Source organism: Gymnoscopelus braueri (assembly GCF_963280865.1).
Source record: "Gymnoscopelus braueri genome assembly, chromosome: 24".
Lineage (NCBI taxonomy): Eukaryota > Metazoa > Chordata > Actinopteri > Myctophiformes > Myctophidae > Gymnoscopelus > Gymnoscopelus braueri.
Window position 1 is genome coordinate 21,047,704 of NC_137626.1, and position 22,400 is coordinate 21,070,103.

The window sequence follows — 22,400 nt, forward strand, 5'->3', positions numbered from 1 at the left end:
AAACCAGTGGTGTAAAGTAACTAAGTACATTTACTCAAGTACTGTACTTAAGTACAATTTTGAGCCATTTTACTTTACTGGGGTATTTCCAATTTTCAATACTTTGAATTACTCCATTACATCTCAGAGGCAAATATTGTACTTTTACTCTGCTACAATTATTTGAAATCTTTATTTACTTTGCAGATAGAAATTATTATATTATAAAACATACATTAACCACTTCAGCCCTATTTTATACATAGGCTATTTTAAAATAGCCGATCTACAAGCTCACAAGGCATCTTGTAGATCTGCTATTTTCAAACATTGTAGATTTATTTTGGGTACTTTTAAGTATATTTTGATGCCAATACTTTTGTACTTTTACTGAAGCAACATTCTGAACACAGTCCTTTTACTTGTAACAGAGTATTTTTATATTGTTGCATTGGTACTTTTACTTTCAAGTAAAAATATCTGAGTACTTCTTCCACCACTGTTCAAAACCATCCTCTCACTGTGGCTCACGTGTCCGCGCACCGGCGCGTCACCTGCACTCCCAGTAAGGACACATCCCCGTCACGTGTGAGCAACGCTCCGCCCCCCGGGACTCTTCCATTACGCAGGGGTGGAGGCTATTGTAACGTAAATGTCAATAAGTAACTTCGAGGTGTAAAAAGACAAACAGATCACTGTCTCGAATGTTCCGCCTCTTCACAGCGGTAAATCATTAAGCTAACAAAGCACACCCACAGCCCCCTCCGCCCCACACCTTGACAAACATCATGGAGTTCTTCAATGACAATACCCCTAGCCCTGGTCCAGAGCGTTACGTTAGTGAGTTCTCTCTAACGCCCTGCCAGGTGCGCTGCTCTGCTCATAGACCGAAGATTCCACTGCCGTGCAAGGTCTCCGTCTTTAGTAAAAAAAATAAACAAAACGGTGTCGTTACTTATCAAAACAAGACTTTTTTGTGTTGTTGAAAGTCTATTCTCCAGGGTGGGAAGCCTCTCAGGACCCCACCTTCTCTGTATAATACACTTTTTGGGCAGAAAATGTCCGCCAGATGGAAATGATTGTATATACTCCACTGCGCCCTCTACAGATCTGGTCAATATAAATTACCATCGACCAGATATGTAGAGGGCGCAGTGGAGTAAATAAAATAATTTCCATCTGGTGGATATATTTTATTTTTTGCCCAAAAAGTGTATTATACAGAAAAGGTGGGGTCCCGAGAGGCTTCCCACCCTGGAGAATAGACTTTCAACAACACAAAACTGCCTTTGTTTCGGTGAGTAGCGAAACGGTTTTGTTTATTTTTTACTAAAGACGTACACCTCGCACAGCAGTGGAATTTTCGGTCTATGACCAGAGCAGCGCGCCTGTCAGAGCGTCAGAGAGAACTCACTAACGCTCTGGAGCAGGGCTACAATACCCCCTGCTTTAGAGAATAGTATGGCCCTCAATTCCTGTTGGGTCAGAGGAAGAGAATCTTGTTGTGGGGTAAAACTCTACAACAACATATTGACCCCGATCGGCAAAACACAGTTATCTTTAAACACCAGATCTGTAAAATAATAAATCCTCCATAACGATGTCCACCCCGTCGAGAAGGCGACTTATGAGAGACTTCAAAAGGTACAGTAAGCCCTAATGTTGCGGAACAAGGCAACAGTGTAGTTGTTTTCTACTGGGGGCTTCTGGCACAACATTATTTTTGGCGTTACTTCCAAGTAACGGTTGGTAACTTAATGTAACGTATTAATGACCACTGTAGGTTGCAAGAGGACCCGCCAGCTGGAGTGAGCGGGGCCCCATCTGAAAACAATATCATGGTTTGGAATGCTGTCATATTTGGGTAAGCTCTGACACAATGTTGTGCTTAAAAAAAGATAGTTATAAATAAAGATTTGTTAAAAAGGGAAAAAATGAAAAATACTGTGCTCTAAATAATCCATGCCTCAAAACGAACATTTGTATTGGCCTATACCTGGGCACGTGAAATTGTAAGCAAAATGTAAATATTGTTTAATATAGTTGGGTGATTCACATTTATTTGCATTCCAGGCCAGAAGGAACACCATTTGAAGATGGTGAGTTGACCTTTCTTTTTATTATGACACCTGAAGAAATAGGCCCTAGTTAGTAGTTGGTTTATTTTCATGTGCATATTTTATTTATTCTTTGTCCTTAAATATTTTGATGAGTTGAATCCACAGGACCCCAATGGAAACAAGCCATAGTGCTTTCTTGGGTTTATTCTTTTAGCATGAAACTATCTCTGTGCCTTTTTTTTTTGCAAACAAACTGTTAATAAAGTATTCAATCAATCAAATGAGGGACACCTCAACTCCAATGCATAGGCGTGGTGCCTTGCTTTGCAACTCAATCACAATATTCATGAGTGGGTGGCACATTGAATATGGCAGGCTGTTGTGCATCCATTCATGGTAATGACTTTTGGTTTGGTACCGAAGAGATTCAGGAAATTGGTTTGTTATGGTAAAAGCCAAGGCATGCAGAGCACGTGCCTTTTTTTTAAACATTCTGGCTTTCTGAGACTTGTGCTCTGTCCAGGCATGAGACAAGGCTTGTTTCCATGACAACAACATAATTAAAATTCTCTGGTAGCCTTCCTACTTCAGCTGAAGGGAAGGTCCAAGCATCCGTTTATTTGTCACCATAAAGATACACATGCATAGAACAAAATTACTTTTCTCAGGACCCCGGTACATGTACAAATAAGAACACACAAGGACAATTTTAACACCAGTGCTATACTAAAAGGGCAATTTGAGACCTGAGTTAAAATAATTTAGAATAAAATATAATAAATGGTAACGTAGTGCAATATGGTAAAAGGAAAAGACTCAAAAAGGAAAAGAAATGCTGTCATGAAGCAACACACCCTTTGTATCTGCTCAAGCCCCCTCTGCATGTTCATGTGGGCCGTTTTGGCCATCAAATGAACTGAGTTGAGACATTAGTTCTTCATTATTGTCTGTGGTTTCCTGATTTATTTATTTACTTTTATTCTCCATAGGTACATTTAAACTAACAGTGGAGTTCACGGAGGAGTATCCCAATAAGCCCCCCACTGTACGATTTGTCTCAAAGATGTTTCATCCAAATGGTATGTACCTTCCCCTTTGTTGCGTTCCACCAAATGTTTACAATTTTCTCTCATTGCGGTCTCTTACTTAACACTATGAACTATGTCTCCACAGTATATGCAGATGGAAGCATATGCTTAGATATTTTGCAGAATCGCTGGAGTCCTACCTATGATGTGTCATCTATTCTTACCTCTATCCAGGTACGTTTTCACTGAATCAGGCAAAGAGGGATTCATTACTCATCGTACCGAGGCCAGATATTAAAAGTGCATCTACGTATTTAACCACTGAAGCCCTGTATACGCCGTTGTACAGCGAATAGAGAAAATAGCCGATCTACAAGCTCACAACGCGTCGCAATCCACCCCCCTCAATATTTTACATTTTTAAACAATTTACTAAATCTTTGAAAACGTTCAACTATGATAACGTTCCAAAAATAGGGACGCAAAGTATTTAACCACTTAGATTAAACCCTCCATTCTTGGTAAAACTGACTTGAGTTGCAACTGTACTTGGAGCGCTCTTTTTTTCCCCCCTCCACGCCAAATCTCTCCGCTGAAAATAGCCGATCTACAAGCCCAACGTGTCTACGCGATTGATCGGCTATGTACAGCTAGTATTCCCACCGGAATAGGGATGCTGGGGCACAAGTGATTAAGTCTCGATTGTCTGTTTAATGGCACAAAGGGAGAATCGATTTAAACACATTTTCTCTTCGCATAATACTCTGTCTGAATATGGATGGTCCTTTTAACCACTTAAACCCCAGCATCCATATTGTGGGGAAAACCTTCTCGGAAAATAGCAGATCGACAAGCTCACAATGCATCGCGTTGCGACACATTGTGTCCAGAGCCCTGAATAGAGTATAGAGCCCTGGGGGACTCCGGTCAATCAAGTGTCGGGTTTAAGTGGTTAAGCGATGGTGGTCAGTTTTCCAGGTAGTAGTAACGCTCACAGAGAGAGTGCATGAGTGAGTGGAATTTGATCCGAGGCCAGCATGGGTGCACGTGATCCCAGAGACGAGGGGTTCTTTCTTGACCACTATGTACACTATCTCCACCAGGCAGAATATAGGCCTATCTATTACCTGCCCCTGCTGCACAGTAATGCAGAATTTACACTGAGAGCGTCGGGTCTCACACAGAGTCCAGGATCAATTTACTGTCTATGTATGCGTAGTAGTGAAGACGAGTGCAAGAGCAATAGAACTGAAAGCCCTACTTTTAGTGGTGTAAAGTAACTCAAGTACTGTACTAATGTTGAGGTATTTTTACTTTACTGGAGTATTTCCAGTTTTCAGTACTTTTACTTCTACTCCGCTGCATCTCAGAGGCAAATATTATACTTTTACTCCACTACAATTATTTGAAAACTTTAGTTACTAGTTACTTTGTAGATTTTGATTATTATTACAAAACATACATTAACCACTTCAGTCCTATATACAGTACATTTAGGCCATTTGAAAAATTCTACCACTGCCTACTTTATACTTAGTCGTATTACCATTTACCTCACCAATATTTTCGGCGAGCTAAATGGTTGTACAACAAAATATAAATCAGATTTAACATGCCAAAAATTATGGCAGGTATTTGACAGTCAGGCAAGTTGTACATTTCATTCAGGCTCAGAATAGAAATGTTGGTGATGAAAAGCTACATATCTTAAGTTCTATGACCGTCTCTCTATCCTGAGGGACAGAGGTAATTACAATAGCGTCAACACTACAATAAAGATGGCAGCACATCAAGTGTCCAATCCGTTGCACCATCTGCCTCAAATAACATTGTTGACATTGTCAACCAGGGTCGAAATGTCTCAGTGGAATAGTAGGGACTAGGGAGACATCCTCCCTGGCTCCAACCACTGCAGATGTACTAGTTTTATTATTGTTTTACATACTCTACCATACAGATTGGATAAAATATTGTATTCATTCAAATAAGTCCTGGATTGTAGCTTTAAACACAATTCCTATTTGCACTTGAAAGTATTCAGTGTGATTAGGGACCCTATAGATCGTCTGAACAGTAAAGCGGTAAAAGAATCAATTTACAATTTACTTATCCAGAGCAACTTACAATAAGCAAGGTAAATACATACATCACTGGCACAATGTAGTGCCGCAGTAAACTAGGATCACAGAACCAAGAACCTAGCATCAGTCTAAGCAATAGACTATCAAAATAACTAATCGGTACATTTAAAGGTAGCATCGGTCTAAATAACATGCTATCTAAATTACATTTTTAACCTTTGCATTAGTCTGCATGCTCGTCAAAACTAGGTCATGCATTGTAGAAGCATGTATTGTGAAGATAGGTACTGGTGCTGCTTTTATTATTTGTTTTATTCTGTGCATTTGAGTAGCTCAACATCGGTCTCAAATTTCTTTCAGGTTTTAAACATGGAACACATAAAGAGCTTTTTCCCTCAGGCTATCAGATCTCTGAACAATGACCCAACTGCCAGGGCAACTGTCTTAAACCCCATATGGGTAACCGGAGTCCCTCAAGGCTCAATACTAGTATATTTTTTGGTTTTCTGTTATTGTGGGGAAAGCTTTCGCTGCAAATAGCCGATCGACAAGCTCACAATGCGACGTGTTGTGTGAGCTTGGCGATCTGCTGTTTTAAGTGGTTAATTACCCGCTCACCAACAGAGCACATACAGTTCCTTCGGGACATTATCTTGCAAAACCTGCTTGCATAAATTGTGTGTTGTTAGATCGTACTGTACCTGTTAGGAATGTGTATAGTTCGTTACATAATACTGACTGCTATTTGAACTATGCATAGGCTATACTCCGTTGCCAACTTATTCATCCTTGCTGCATGAATGTATATTCTGTATATCTTTCGGTCACTAATTTATTCATCTTTATTTCTGTCTATTCTCTATTCTGTATGTTTTAGTTTTTGGCTGAAACATATACATTTATCCTGCACCTCAATTACCAGGGACGGTGCAACTTAAAATGTTATTTTCTGAAGAGAATATACAGTTTTGAATTGCTACTTCACTGGGACAGAAGATATGTCCTAGGTCCCAGGGAATGCACAATTCTAATTTGCATATACTATACCTTGATGGTCATCCACCACACTTTACACTTTATTACTTACTACTGTATTACTTATTACAGTAGTAACTTACTTGTTTTATAACTTGTTTTTGTGTATCTTTCATTATCATTACCTACTTGTATTACAGTGCATTTAGACATAACCTCTAGCACATTGTGGTGGAGGCTGCCACACCAACATTTCACTGCTCATACACGTACAGTATGAGCATAATGTGACAATTAAAGTCTTTGAATCCTGAGTCATGGCGTCAACCCGCTATTAAACCTCGCTCCTCCTCCTCTTCACAGTCTCTGCTGGACGAACCGAATCCCAACAGCCCGGCGAACAGCCAGGCAGCACAGCTGTACCAGGAGAATAAACGAGAGTACGAGAAAAGAGTTTCGGCCATCGTAGAGCAGAGCTGGAGGGACAGCTGACCGTCCCGTGAGACAAAACGAACGACCGCCACAGAGACTTAGAACAGTGGTTCTCAACCTGTGGGTCGGTGACCCCCAGTGGGGTCCCCACATGATGTTTTGGGGGGTCCCCGGATGACAGTGAAATGACAATTTAAGGACTTTTAAGACCTTTTTAATACCTCAAAAGGAAAGAAAAGAAAAAAGAGCATTACTGCATCAAGAGTAATCCACAAACTATACTATAGAAATTGGTGAAACATTGGCCAAATTGTCAAATAATATAGAAAGGGGCAAACATTTTGAAAATAGCCGATCAACAAGCTCACAACACCTCGCATTGCGAGGCGTTGTGAGCTTGTAGATCTGCTATTTTCACAATATTTATCTGGGGGACGAGTCAAACAAAATTTAATGCCTTAACTATCCCCAGGGTCCCCAGATCAAAAATGTTTATTTTGGGGGGTCGCGGCCTATAAAGGTTGAGAACCACTTACTTAGAACATAAAGAGAGGACATTGGTGCTCAAGCACTCTTGAATGTCAGGAATGGTTTGACTTTGTCTCCTCTACTGGGATTATGTCTCTGTGATGTCACCTGTCCACAAGAACACAGAATGTCATTTAGACCTATTAGCTGCGTGACTGATAATGAATGCTTTTTTTTTTTTTATTGTGTTTTGTTTTTATGACACTTGTATGCACTTTAATGGTATGCCTGACAGGACTATGAAGGGTATTTTGTGCTTTCTTTTATGTTTTACCGCATTCTTGACTTGTTAGCCACATTATACACATGCCCAAACATTTTCTGTGTATGATTTGAGAACACAGAGATCCAGGTGCTTGAGTTCTAAAATACATTTTCTTAGAGTCCCAAATTCTGTTTTACAGTACAATATCTGTACGTAATAATGACAAAACATGTTAAAATGTATCATGAAACTCATGCATTGAATAATGATTAATCATTTGTTTAGGTTTTGGCCTGTGAAAGTCTGCCGTTCTGTTTTTCTGTTTTAAATGAAAGTCTCCTGTCAGCATGGAACAGACTGGATACTATAATCAAACATTGAATAAGAGTTGAAACACATCTAAACTATTGACTATAGAAGCATGGCTGTATGAAACATCTCCCTCTGTGTGGCTCTCTGTATCACATTTTGTTTATAGAAGAAGACATGTTATTCATGCATATTCTGCACAGGTTTATCCAAAGGTGTCATTTATTCCACACTTGTAATTAAAAGCCTACATTTGTTACAAAATCGTTGATTTATTTAATCAATCAGCCTTTTGCTTTTAATTCTGAAAATATGCTACAAGACTTTCTGCATGCTGACCTGCTGACATAATCTTAGTATTTCCAATTGTCAGTACTTTTACATCTACTCCACTACATCTCAGAGGCAAATATTGTACTTTTTACTCCACTATAATTATTTGAAAATGTCTAGTTACTTTGTAGATTTTGATTATTATTACTAAATATACATTAACCACAACCCTATAAACATTTTGGCCTTTTGAAAATAGCCGATCTACAAGCTCACATTGTGAGCTTGTAAATCAGCTATTGTCTCAATTTTGGTCAGCAGACGAGAGAATAAACGGATAGTTTACCAATGCTTTTATTTTGAAGGACGAAAGACGCACCACAAGAAGCTCAGAACCCACGTGGTTGATCTCCAGGCAGCGTTGCCATGTCCACTTATTATAAGCGACTTTGGCTTATTTTTCTGTGAAGTTGTTTGTAATTTTTTTGGGGCTTGTTTCGAGAGTTTAGTTGCTTATTTGGGGCTTGTTTCACAATTGTTAAATTATTCTAACCAGTGGTTCTCAAATATGTTCATGTCATGGACCCCCAAATTAATATGTATTTGTTCCTAACCCCCATCTGAAAATGTTTTGTACCAGGGAGCCCCCGTAACAGATTTGTGTTAGAATGTTTCAAAAATCTTCCAAATATTCCACATTTTATTTCAAGATGTATTGAAAATAGCCAATCTACAAGCTCACAACTCGTCGCATCGCGACCTTCTTTTGGACTTGTTTTCCTGGACCTAGTTGCTTATTTCTCTCACAAAATCTGGCAACACTTCTCAAAGCACACGTGATTTATCTTCAGGAAGTAACGAGTCAATAGAAGGTTGCTACTGGAACAAAGTACAGTGTCTTGCATTAGTGAAGCCCTATTAATGTCTTTGTCAAAAAGTTGAATTGTCGCGTTAATATAAAATAAACAGTTAACGCCACAAAACAATGTGGCCCAGTAGAAGCAGGTCGTCATTATGCACGTTGCAGAAGACAGCCTACTGCCAGTTGTCACTCAGAGTCATCTACAGATCAGGATGCACAGGTAGGGTTGTCACTCAGTCATCTACAGATCAGGATGCACAGGTAGTGTTGTCATTCATTCATCTACAGGTCAGGATGATGCACAGGTAGTGTTGTCATTCAGTCATCTACAGATCAGGATGCACAGGTAGGGTTGTCACTCAGTCATCTACAGGTCAGGATGATGCACAGGTAGGGTTGTCACTCAGTCATCTACAGGTCAGGATGATGCACAGGTAGGGTTGTCACTCAGTCATCTACAGGTCAGGATGATGCACAGGTAGGGTTGTCACTCAGTCATCTACAGGTCAGGATGATGCACAGGTAGGGTTGTCACTCATTCATCTACAGGTCAGGATGCACAGGTAGGGTTGTCACTCAGTCATCTACAGATCAGGATGCACAGGTAGGGTTGTCACTCAGTCATCTACAGGTCAGGATGATGCACAGGTAGGGTTGTCACTCAGTCATCTACAGGTCAGGATGATGCACAGGTAGGGTTGTCACTCAGTCATCTACAGGTCAGGATGATGCACAGGTAGGGTTGTCACTCAGTCATCTACAGGTCAGGATGATGCACAGGTAGGGTTGTCACTCATTCATCTACAGGTCAGGATGCACAGGTAGGGTTGTCACTCAGTCATCTACAGGTCAGGATGCACAGGTAGGGCTGTCACTCAGTCATCTACAGGTCAGGATGCACAGGTAGGGTTGTCACTCAGTCATCTACAGGTCAGGATGCACAGGTAGGGTTGTTGCTCTCACAGTCATCTGCAGGTCAGGATGCACAGGTAGGGCTGTCAGTCACGATTACAAATTGAAGTTGATGATTAATTGTCACTCAAATTATTGCAATTAATGATTTTAATTGTGTTTGGCATTGAACACAACATGTTAATACAATATTTTCTAAATATACAAAGAAATTATTGACATTTAATAGTTTTATAAAGTAGCAGAAATAGCTGATCTACAAACTTCTTTAATATTTTAATATTTGAAGCTTCTTTGAAGTTTATTTAATATTTGAAAATGGGTGAACATTTTTCAACATGGAAACAAATGATTATGGTGATTATGCAAAAAAATATTGTGATTATCTCAAATAATTGCAATTAGGCGATCATGTAATAATTGTGACAGGCCTATGCATAGGTGCTGCAGGTAAACAATGGAGCCCACCCTCCACTGGATTCAACACGGGTCTGAAGACCTACAACAGCCTCACCAAGCGGAAAGAACCGCTCATACTGGCAAGGGAACGAGTGGCGACCTGGTAGGACAATTACACATACTGTACATTCATAAAGATAAGGTTACACACATTGTACTTTCCTATCAGTATCGTTAAAGCACACTGTACATATATAGCTGAATATTTAGTTTTTACTTGTTTACCTTTTATTTGTATTAACCGTTGTTGTTGTTTTACCTTTTACCTTGCACTGTATTTTATTCTGCCATTGGAAAGCACTTTGTAACTTTGTTTTGAAAAGTGCTTTATAAATCAAGTTTATTATTATTATTATAATTTAGTAGCTTCGGATCAAGACTGTCATAGATTTATTTTAAGAATTGAAATATATGACAGTCTTGGTCCAAGACTATCATAATAGTAACGTTACACACACACTTTACTTTCATAATAAAAAGGTTAGGGACCAGTCGAAATTTACATAAGGGGGGGCATGGAGGAAATGTATGTGCCCTGATCTAAAATGCCATGACCCTCCCTTTGACAAAAAAAAAAAATCAATGACCCTCCCCAAGTGATTACAAAAAAAAGAGTAACCCTCCCCGCCTAGAAGTGTCACGATATATTGTGTCACGATATAGCCTATCGTGGTATTAAAATGTGATGATAGGTATTGTCATGATGTCATACTGTATCGTAATATTTTTTTAATTGTTTTTTTAAAACAAAAAAAAACACTTTCTTTTTTTTTGCCGGTGAAAGTTAGGAGTTTTTACTGTATGATATGAAATGTAAAGCTTATCATAATCATAGTAATTATTAATCATGTCCTCCATCATATTCAAGGTATTTTGGAGAGAAATGAAACAGACTCCAGTCAGTCACTTTCAGTTTAAAGCACTGCAGAGGGGAGGTGTTGTGTGTCAGCTGATGCTCGTTGACGCTCGTTAATGTGACATGCATCTGCACTCTCAAATAGGCCTACATCTAATCTAAGATTGTATTATACTGTATCTGGTATTATAGATGTTTTTTAGCTGTTGGAAATAACTAGGCTGCACTTGGTTGGTAAAGTCCAGATGACAAAAATATGAGGTTTGTGGAATTTATAGTTATGCAGTCTTATATTATATTATATTTGTTATATTAGTGTCTATCTGTCCTCTGAAACAATGGGTTTATAGTTAGTGAGAACTTCACTTCTCCATTAAGCTTGCACAAATGTATTTATTTGTGTACAAAGCACTTTGTAATTGTTTCTAACTTGCTTTATAACGTTATTTATAAGATGATGGCCAATGTTGATGATACATGAGAAAAGAACATTAATAATATATCATATCGATATCATGCCCAACATCATGTATCGTATTGTGAAATTCTTGACACCCCTAACCCTCCCCATCAAATACAACATGACATTTAAAACTGATATGTCCAATGTTTTGCTTTCCACATTGATTAGAACATTGCTGTAGTGTAGTCAGTCTTGCTAAATGCACAGTGTATCTGTAGTAGTGGTAGCAGAATGGATAGTGTTCTCATCTTACATGTGGGAAACCCATTGAATCCTGGTCAGATTGAAGAAAGTTGAATATTTGGTAACCAGTAGTTTAAAACTTTTGTCACTCTGCCCTTTTAATTATCAACTACAGTGACTACAACTACACTGTTGCCTACATAAAACAAATTAGGCTATCAATTATGGCCTGATGCTTCTGGTTTTACTTGTGGAGCTATAGGCATCTATACACAACTGTCCATATAGATCCACATTAATCACACGCACAGAATTACTTCAAATGATTATGAATATCCAGTTATAGTAGGCCTATTTATAATGCATCTCTCCAATAACGCCTGTTGAAGTTTTGCTTAATTGTTCAACCACCATCGTTAAGACGCTGAATAGATTTGACTGGGTCGTTCACACTCGCTGTGCGTTGATGGCTTGTTAACGACCGTCATTGATTCTAAATAGACAAGGTGTTACTTGATTTGAATTCTTTGTATCCTTTGAAATGGAGAGGGGTCATTGACCACTGTTCTGCTGTACTAAAAAGGTATATAAAAAACGGACTATTTTATCAATTCAAAATTGCATGACCCTCCCTTGGATTCAAAGTAAAATTAGCTGACCCTCCCTTGGACCAAAATTAGAAAGGCATGACCCTCCCCTATTTTCCTCCATGCCCCCCCTTATGTAAATTTCGACTGGTCCCTTACACACATTTCACATGACATATAGTCTAGGACCTGGCTAACATATGTATGCACTTAATTTAGGAGAGATTATCTCAACTGTTCTTGACTAATATGACCCCAAGGAACAATTTAGGAACTATGAGAAATTCTCTATCCGGGGCGAAATACTCGGAAATGACCACGCCCCTTTTAAAATGAACACTACTTCAAACATGGCTCTATCTTCTAAACCGTTGGAGCTACAGATTTTCTGAGGTGCTCAAAACGTTCACAATACTCATGTTTAGTGAAAAATAGAAAAGTGTAAAATGTCAAATTGTAAATTTTATTACAGAACAGCTAAAAAAAAGGCTAAAAACGGCCAACTTATTACAGTCCAGGGCCATAAGAATATTTTTGCATGAATCAATCTAAAAGCATCAAATGTGTCCCAGATAGCTCTGATGATGTAGCAAGGGTGCCCGAGCCAGCAACCTTCGGGATCGTCATAGTAGCCAAATCCAACATGGCCGCCACCTGAAAAATGTTTTGGCTATGTTTGAACCAGATGAGCAAATGCAAACTTGGTGTCTAAATCATGTTTTTTGATCATTAGAAACATGTTGGAATGCTTATCTTAATGATTTAATCTATCTAGAGGACATAATGTGCATATCACATATATGGCCACTATGTTATGAAACAACCAATGTATCTTACAGATGTAATTTTATTGAAACAATAGAATGATTTAGTGTACAACTCATTCCTAATTATACAGCTAGTACAGTAGGTGCAACAATGCACAGCATAAATGTAATCCTATCATAGGATGTATAGAATTTGAACAATATGTATTATTGTACATTGTACATAATTGTGTTACAACAGCAACAGAACTGATACATACATTCAGCATGTCAAAAGGCCATTACATCCCAGATTTTAGTACGCTGGGCTGGTATTGGGACTCCATGACTAAGACTTGGGAACCTTACTGCACCCGTCTTGCTGATGCCAGTAAAGCTTGAGCCATCCTCCTCCACCGTGGCTTCAAAAGTCATGTAGTGGACAAATTATGCGAAGCTGGAGTCCGTTGGATATCCTCGATATAGAAGTTGTATGATTAGAACAAAAGAAATCTGTGATTCTAATTTAAACATAATATTGTTAAAACTCTATACACCTTTGACTAGTATGATATTATTCAATTTATACTGAGCATTGCTCTGCATATACTGTACTGGCTGTTGCTGTATAATTTGTGTTCAACTCATATTCTATTGTTTCAACATCTGTACACAGGTTGTTTGTTTTCTTCAGTTTGATCTTAACTCATTCCAACAACTCTACACTCTGGATGAAACTTTGTTACATAACATTTTTTATATAGGCCATATTTGTAATAAGCAAATCCGAGTGCTCTAGATGGCTTCAATCAATGATATGAGCATTCTAATGTGTTTTTAATGTTCAAAAAGTATAAAATAGACACCAAGTTTGCAAAAATGAAGAAGATTAAGGGAAGTAAAACTAATTGTCAGATAGTCGCCATCTTTGAAATATGCAAAATAGAGGTCCAGCCACACCCAGTCATAAAGATAAGCATTCTAACATGTTTCTAATTGTCAAAAAAACATGATTTAGACACCAAGTTTGCATTCATAGCTCATCTGGTTCAAAAGTTATAGACAAAACCTTTTTCAGGTGGCGGCCATATTGGATTTGGCCACTATGATGACCTGTAGGGTTGCTGGCTCGGGCACGGGTTTCAAACATGAGTATTCTGAACATTTTGAGCACCACAGAAAATCTGTAGCTCCAACGGTTTAGAAGATAGAGCCATGTTTGAAGTAGTGTTCATTTTAAAAGGGGCGTGGTCATTTCCGAGTATTTCGCCCCGGATAGAGAATTTCTCATAGTTCCTAAATTGTTCCTTGGGGTCATATTAGTCAAGAACAGTTGAGATAATCTCTCCTAAATTAAGTGCATACATATGTTAGCCAGGTCCTAGACTAATAAGGTTACACACCTTGTATTGGTTTGTTTACCTTTTATAATAGTAATGTTTTACACACACACACACACACACACACACACACACACACACACACACACACAGAGTAATTGCACTGCACACATTCACTGTATATATTACGGTGAATTACTCTAGTAGTATCACACACACATACACGTTGCATTACATTCATAATGGTTACACGTTGCATTAATACGGTTTCCCATTGCATTGCACTGCATTCATACTAGCAAGGATGCGCACATTTCACCTTCATAATAGTATGGTTAGTCAGTTGATCGAATGTACCGTTTGTTTTCAGGTACAGCTGTGGACCGACTGTTTACGACCACGCACATCTTGGTCATGCATGGTAACCCCTCATCATTATATTTAGCAATAACAATATGTTTCCCTATAGAAATGACATCAGCTCATCTGTTTGTCTTGTCGTAGCTCCTATGTCAGGTTTGACATCCTGCAGAGGATACTGTCCAGGTTGTTTGGAATCACTGTGATCCATGCCATGGTTATCACGGATATAGATGATAAAATCATTAACAGAAGTTCTGAGGTAAGATCCTAACAATGAGTGGTTTAATCATGGTTGTATGATTGATCATAGCTTTATGTATTTTGGATTGACCATTATCTGCATGATAATTCTAAGGTCCTTTTCCTTGTAGAAAGATATATCACCAACAACCCTAGCACGGATGTATGAGGAGGAATTCAAAAAAGATATGTTGTCATTAAAGGTAAGTCAGTTATTAATACTTAATTGCAGTATCTGTTTAGGTGCATTGACTCTGATTTACGGGTGAGTTAACCCTATATACTTCGTTGACCGGGGTCCCCCAGGGGTCTATACTTGGTCCCCCCCTTTTTTCCCTCCACAACAAATCTCTTTGCCAAAAATAGCTGATCTACCTGCTCACAACATGTCATGTTGTGAGCTTATAGATCTGCTATTTTTGGCAATTGTTTTTGCCTATTTCAATGAATATTCACCTTATATGACCCACAGAACAGGGACTGTAGGGTTCATGGCTTATGAGTTGTCTAGTTTGTTCAACAGTTTACAAAACCTTGAATTTAAATAAGTGCAGCCTATTAATGTATGCAGTCTGGAATATTTAAAAATGTGTGTGTGTACTTACAACAGGTAATTTAATGATTCCTTGATGTTTTTCAGGTGCTTCCTCCTGCAGTGTACCTAAGAGTCACTGAGAACGTGCCTCAGATTGTGGCGTTTATTGAGCGCATCATCAACAATGGACATGCCTATGCCGTAAAAAATGGTACATTTTTGGATATCATCATAATCACTCTTTTTGGATGCAGTTGCAATCTCAACTATGAAATGGAAAGTTTCTCATCAAATAATACAGACGCTGTAAACATTTTTTTTTCTTTTTGGACTGATTCACACTGATTCATTTGTCTATTTGTTTTTTTCACAGGGGATGTGTATTTTGACATCCAGTCCATTGGAGAACGTTATGGTAAATTAGTGAATGCTGTTGAACCGCAGGGTGAGCCAGGTAGGTGTTTCTGAATTGGATTCTGAATTCTGATTTGTTTTGTGGTTAGTGATAAATGTGGACAGAGTCTTCTGTAGGCTCAACCCTTATTCATGGTATTATTACACAGTAAAATCCTCAGTGTTCATTCATACATTTGTAACTCTGAGAAACTCATTTGTAGGCCTACATTCTCAGAGTTAAATTTTATATTTTATTGGTTAGCCTCACTTTGGCTGACATGAGGCCAACTGTTCAAATGACAAATTCCAAAATCTCTCATCCAGGGGATAAACGTGACGTGCGGGACTTTGCTCTGTGGAAGAGCTCTAAGCCACAGGAACCCTACTGGGAGTCTCCCTGGGGCAAAGGACGACCCGGCTGGCACATTGAATGCTCCACCATCGCAAGGTTTGACCACTTCATATATTGTAATGTTGGTGTGCAACAGTAAATCAAACTAATCGATTTAGGGGGAAATGTGTTTCTTTTCGTTTTTCCTTTTTTTTCTCTTCCTTTTTTAAATACTGTAGCATAAATGGACTGTGAAGTCCAGTAGTGCTGTGACAGTTCACCACTTTCAACCTGGCATGACATTATAGGCTACATCTTTCAGGAAAAAAAATATCAGAAAATAGCTGATCTACAAGCTCACAAGCGTTGCCTCACGATGAGCTGTGAACTTGTAGTGAGCTATTTTCTGTACTTTTGTGTGACACTGTTGTACGACAAAGTGTAAAGTAGGGATTAAGTGCTTGATCAATCACTGTGATTTGTTGTTGTTGTGAGCTTATAGATCTGCTATTTACTGATCACGACACCGGCATGCAACTATGTATAACTGGCTTTACTAGTTCTGTTCTGTTCTTTCCTGTGTGGTGTTCTTGCTATAGCTCTGTGTTTGGGAGCCAGCTGGACATCCATTCAGGAGGCATCGACCTGGCCTTCCCCCACCATGAGAATGAGATCGCCCAGAGCGAGGCCTACCATCAGTGTGGGCAGTGGGGGAATTACTTCCTGCACTCCGGTAAGAAGAGTAGCAACAAAACAAGGACTAGACCAGGGGTCTTCAACAGGGGGTCCGGGACCCCTAGGGGGTCCTCAGAGTTACTACAGGGGGTCCGCCAAATCTTTGTGTTATATGATTTTTTTAAAATACCTTAACCACTTGAACCCTAGCATCTCTTTTCTGAGGAGAACTTTAGCCAAAAATAGCCGATCTACAAGCTCACAACGCCTCGCGCTGCGAGGCGTTGTGAGCTTGTAGATCTGCTATTTTTGGCAAAGAGGTATAGGTGTAGAGGGAAAAAAGAGCAGACCAGAAGTAAACAAAAAAAGTTTAATCTGAAACACAATTTTATACAATATAGCGGGGGTCCCTGCTTCATCTCTCTCTCAGCTAGGGGGTCCTTGGCCTGACAACGTTGAAGACCCCTGGACTAGACTATTAGCAGATAACCCAAACATGTCAACCTATTTGCATTTGTATTTGCATTAAATGGTATTTTTGGATGATATTTACCAAAACCTTCCCTGGCTAACATTTGATTATGATCTCAGATTTCCATATTTTTACAGATAAATCAGCAATTCAACGGTTTTATGTCTGTGATCAAGAGGAAATAATTCAGTGAATCATCTTTTTGTTGTTGTTTGTTTTGCAGGACACCTGCATCTAAAAGGCAGTGTTGAGAAAATGTCGAAATCCTTAAAGAACTTTATCAGTATAAAGGTAAAAAGGTTATGTTATGTATTCATTTTGGCTTAATTGAATCATATTTTTGCACTGAACATGAAGTGCATTTAACGCTGAAGTGATTGATTAGCACACATTTTGATTTGATCTCTCCGTTTCTTGTTCACTTTCTCTCACGTCAGGATTTCCTTGAGTCCTATTCTGCCAATGAGTTCCGGATGTTTTGCCTGATGACAAAATACAGATCAGGTACACATAAATGTCATATTTGTTTTCATTAAGCTGATTATACAAATGTAATTGAGTTTCATGTTATTTTGTGTGGCAGTAGATAGTAGTAGTCATAATACAGCAGTGGCCAGATTTGAGCTCTTATGCTTTCACGTGAATAAACGTGAAAGAGCAGCACACTGTATGCCCCATAACTATGGTAACTATGGCATTGGACGCAGAATACAGAAAAGAAAAGTTGTTGAAGCTGTCTTTGTACTGAATGCCTGTATGCCATTTTATTCAACCACTTAACCTCTCTATACTTTGTTGACCCGAGTCCCCCAGGGGTCCCTACTTTTTTCCCCTCTTCACCAAATCAAGCTCGTAGATCGGCTATTTTCGCTGAATGTTTGGCTTAGAATAGGGATGCTAGGGTTCATGTGGTGAAATAAGAATCCAAATTAAGGCAGTAGAGTGATGCCACAACCACAAACACAGAAAAGGGTAGACATATGCCATGATAGTACAGTAAAAACCCTTTGTGATCTCCTCCGGTGTTTCCACAGCCATAGATTACAGCGATGCCAGTATGAATGAGGCACAATGCTCCCTGGAGACTGTGGTCAACTTCATCCACAGTTCCCAGGCCTACATGAGGGCTGAGCTACAGTGTCTGCCAATACAAGAGGGACTTCTGTGGGAGAGGTAGGTTCTGTGTAAAGTTTTTTCCGCGCAATCCATCATTTTGTAGTATTCGTAAGAGAAGAGAGAGGACAGAGCAGAGGTAGAGTGAGAGCGAAGGCAAAGAGACAGAAATAGGTTAAATAAAATAATGAAAGATACTGATAGCGTATGTGATAGCAGGTAATATAACATTTTCTGCATGATCTTTTAGAAACATTAGCATCATATGCAGTTGTGTGCACAATGTGCTGCCATGAGGCTGGGTTAAAAAAAGTAACAGCAGGTACAGTGGTCTTAAGGTGCTGTTAGACCCGTTTATGCAGCATGGAACGGTAAAACAACAACACATATTTCACATCGTTAAAAAACACCTCAGTTGACTTTCCATAAGGAAACATGAACATGATTTACATGAGGGGAGGTAATCCAACATGAGGCAAGTATTCCAGCCTGTCGACAACACAACTCATGAGTAGTGTTAACCACTTAAACTCTATATACAGTACTTTCTCGTACGACGAATGATCAAAATAGCCTATCTACAAGCTTCCAATGAGTTGCATTTTGGCATATAATTAGGAACACCAAATGCTTTTATTGGCATCAGCTGAGATATAAAATGGAGGCATTCTGCTGCATTTTGTCTCTCTAGGTTGTCTGAAACGAAAACAAGCGTTCTAGCAGCCTTGGCAGATGACTTCGATACACCGACAGCCATTAATGCCGTTCTGAACCTGGTTTACCATGGCAACTGCCAACTTAAACCCATTACAAAGGTAACCTGTTATAAAAGTAAGGAATGCTAGCCAGCACTCACGTTCTGTGCATTCAGCACTTCTCATTTATTAGTATTAAAGCAGGCAACCTGAAAAAGAAACGACGGATGCGTTTTGTCTACAAAGATTTCCTCAGCGTAATCATCATGATCACGCTTTGTAGCCGAAACACGGAATGATAGCCTGAACGTGAGTGCTGGCTTACATTCCTTACATGATATACTTTTAGAGCTGTGCACCCGGCAAGTTTTTTATATTGTTTTTGTGACTGGAGTTTGTGCTCGCATTCCTTCTAGTTGAACCTGTTATGAAAGACCTAAAGCTGCTACAGTCAGTCAAGGGGGTTTAGATCAGATGTCCTCCTGTTAACTGTGAAGTTGTGACCATAGATGTAAAAGCATAGATGGGTCATAAGCGGCTTACTTAAGTGTTCACAGCCACCTACTTTGTGGGGTGGCCCAAATGACTCTTATTGCTATGGATACAATAACCAACACAAACATATTTGGTTTATATTTATACCTGTTAATCATACAGTTGATGCTGTTGATACTGTTAGTTTACTTTGACTGCTTTTATATTTATACTCTGTAATCCCGGGCAGTCCAAGTAGGCCAAGCAAATCTCTGTTGGTTTTTGGTACTTTAATCCTAATCCCTATGCTTATTTGATTATTCTAGTTTTTTTACTGTCTTTTTTTGGCATCTGTCCTGTGTTTCGTAACTGTATACTGCCATGACAACAGACTTTCCCCATGGGATCAATTAATGTCAATCTACCAGTATCTATCTTTGTTCTCATGGAACAAATGCACCACAGGGGCCGCCATAGATTCATTACTTTGTCTTCCATGTTTGACATGGAGGCAAGGAGTTGCCAATATCGAAATATCAGTTCCATACTTTTGTTTCTATGGTCATGACTTTACAGGAGAAGGCAGACAGACACAATTCTCGATTTTCTGCCACATTGACTGTAAAGACGTTCTTGATCTAGGTAGTAATTGAAAGTCTATGTATTCATTTATTTATCATTGTATGACTCAATTTGAACGATCAAAACTCAGGAATATCTATTTGACAGAATATCTATGACATTACATACTGTATATACTACTAATTAAATATATTTCATTTGATAAGAGGTATAGCAGTGAAGCTTTGCGTGTTCTACTGTTCTAATGTTATTTTATTGTGTTCAGCCTGAGGGACAGGTACGAAGCCCGGCTGTGTTTGGGGCCATTATCTCATACATCCAAGAGCTCTTTGAGCAGCTCGGGATCGATCTGCTGGACAGAAAGGTCAGAGGAATTGCATGATAATATTCCCCAAATAATTTAAACATCACTTTAAAACCTGACATCGCCTATTTTGGTCATCTGACTCTCAAGCCAGATAACTCTTCCACAATCTTCGAATGTTAGTACAGAGTCTGTGATTGTGCCATGCAAAAGTTGTGACAGGAAGTTGTCATCTGTTTCACACAAATATATTTTAAATATATCTTAAATGCATATTTTTTAATTACCATTTAAAAAATAACTGGATCTACAGTACATCGACGTATCGTGAGATTGTAAATCAGCTATTTTTGTGGTGCAACACCATCGCACAATGATGTATAAAATAGGACTTACAGTATGTGGTTAATCAATTCACAGTGGTAGTATAATTTTTCTGTGTGCTACATACACATTTTTGGAACTGATTTAAATGAAGACAAAAATCGGCAAAAGCGAGGGCAGCATTAGCAACTATACTGTCTGGTACCAAGTTAATTCCCATCAGAAATACACCTTAATACCTGTCTCACTGCTGCCTATGCTCTACTTGTCTCCCTCCCTTCGTCCACAGGAGGGCAGCGCTGTGGATTCCGCTGGAACCCTGAATAACGTGGTGGAGCAGCTCGCCAATTTCCGAAGCCATGTGCGAGCCTTCGCCCTGACCCCCCAGGAGACCAGCTCCACTGGAAGCACCAAACCCCGACCCTACCAAGACAGAATTCCACTTCTTCAAGCCTGCGATACGCTGAGGAAGGACCTGGCACCTCTGGGTATTGTTATACAGGTGAATATTGATCTGATCAATTAGAAGTTCACAATGAATCCATTAGGATATGGATTTGTTTGATGAGGTGTGCGAAGGGTGGTTTTTCTAACACCGTAGGGGCAGGAATTTGACACTGTCAGTGTATAATGGCCCAATACTCTTATACCTTAAAAAGTATGAAAGATCTGCAAAATCCTTCTAATTATGGCTTGTTGATTCTGTTTCCAGGACAGAGGTCCCAACTCTACTTGGGAAATATCAAAGACAAGACAGACCACCCCAGACAAAAACAAGACAGAATCCTAGATGCAACAAAATTCTACCTCTCAGACTAATGCTCGTGTTTCAGAGTTGGAGGCATTGTTGACTTTTGTTTGAAACACTAAGGAAGGCCTACGTGCCAAAATGTGTCCGTTTCTCGAGGAAGACTGCTGCTGCTGTGCTAATCTTCATTACAGAATCCAGAAACTTCGCAAGAGAGTTTCGGATAATACTTTCACTGACTTGCTCATTTCAGGAAGCAGTAAATTCAGTATGAAGATTTTCCCATTTAATCATCTTGATTTCTTACAGGAATTTTTTTTCTGGCACCACAGATTCCATGTAATGTTCTTGTATTCCTGTGAAGAACGTGAGCAACTTCTCATTCCTAACATAAACAAGGTGAAGAATACAACTATTCAGTGTTACATTTTGTATTTACTTTCTTGGCTGTAATGTTATTTGCATTGGCGTTTTAGGGGTTGGCTGTGGTAAAACGATATCCCTATTTATTTACACAAGTGACATTAGATTAATACTTATCTTTTGCAAATAAAACCTGTGTTCAAACTGACTATTGGGGGCCAAATATAGAAAAAATACCATTATATTCTGTATCTTACTGTTTTAAAATGAATATTCATTCACCAATATCTCAGTGAACTTGGTAACCATTAAGATTTCCTTTGCCTGATGAAAAAGTAGCCCAAAAGTATCAATCAATATCAAAATTTGTAGCATCAGAATGACTCACTTTGAAATACATACTATGGCATGTCCCTTGTGATCACAATTTTTGTTCCTGGTTGGTTTCACCAAATAAAATTCTCTGACTCTTTGTACTACTTGCTCTGAAATCGGTAACTCATAACA

General features: G+C 39.0%; 2 protein-coding genes across 2 annotated transcripts; both read left to right on the forward strand.

Annotated features, from left to right (window-relative positions):
* Positions 1 to 1,470: 1,470 nt before the first annotated feature.
* LOC308080731 (ubiquitin-conjugating enzyme E2 A-like) lies at positions 1,471 to 7,516 on the forward strand. Its single transcript, XM_080422682.1, has 6 exons — positions 1,471 to 1,623; positions 1,763 to 1,843; positions 2,053 to 2,078; positions 3,029 to 3,118; positions 3,213 to 3,301; positions 6,487 to 7,516. The coding sequence occupies exons 1-6, from the start codon at positions 1,580 to 1,582 to the stop codon at positions 6,613 to 6,615; spliced, it is 459 nt and encodes a 152-aa protein (XP_080278808.1). The 5' UTR covers positions 1,471 to 1,579; the 3' UTR covers positions 6,616 to 7,516.
* Positions 7,517 to 8,724: 1,208 nt separating this feature from the next.
* On the forward strand, positions 8,725 to 22,314 carry LOC308080868 (cysteine--tRNA ligase, mitochondrial-like). Its single transcript, XM_080422915.1, has 16 exons — positions 8,725 to 8,952; positions 10,086 to 10,206; positions 14,649 to 14,699; positions 14,783 to 14,900; positions 15,013 to 15,084; positions 15,522 to 15,627; positions 15,790 to 15,870; positions 16,137 to 16,260; positions 16,743 to 16,876; positions 17,514 to 17,581; positions 17,728 to 17,794; positions 18,325 to 18,463; positions 19,095 to 19,218; positions 20,420 to 20,518; positions 21,072 to 21,284; positions 21,495 to 22,314. The coding sequence occupies exons 1-16, from the start codon at positions 8,856 to 8,858 to the stop codon at positions 21,570 to 21,572; spliced, it is 1,692 nt and encodes a 563-aa protein (XP_080279041.1). The 5' UTR covers positions 8,725 to 8,855; the 3' UTR covers positions 21,573 to 22,314.
* The last annotated feature ends 86 nt before the right edge of the window (positions 22,315 to 22,400 follow it).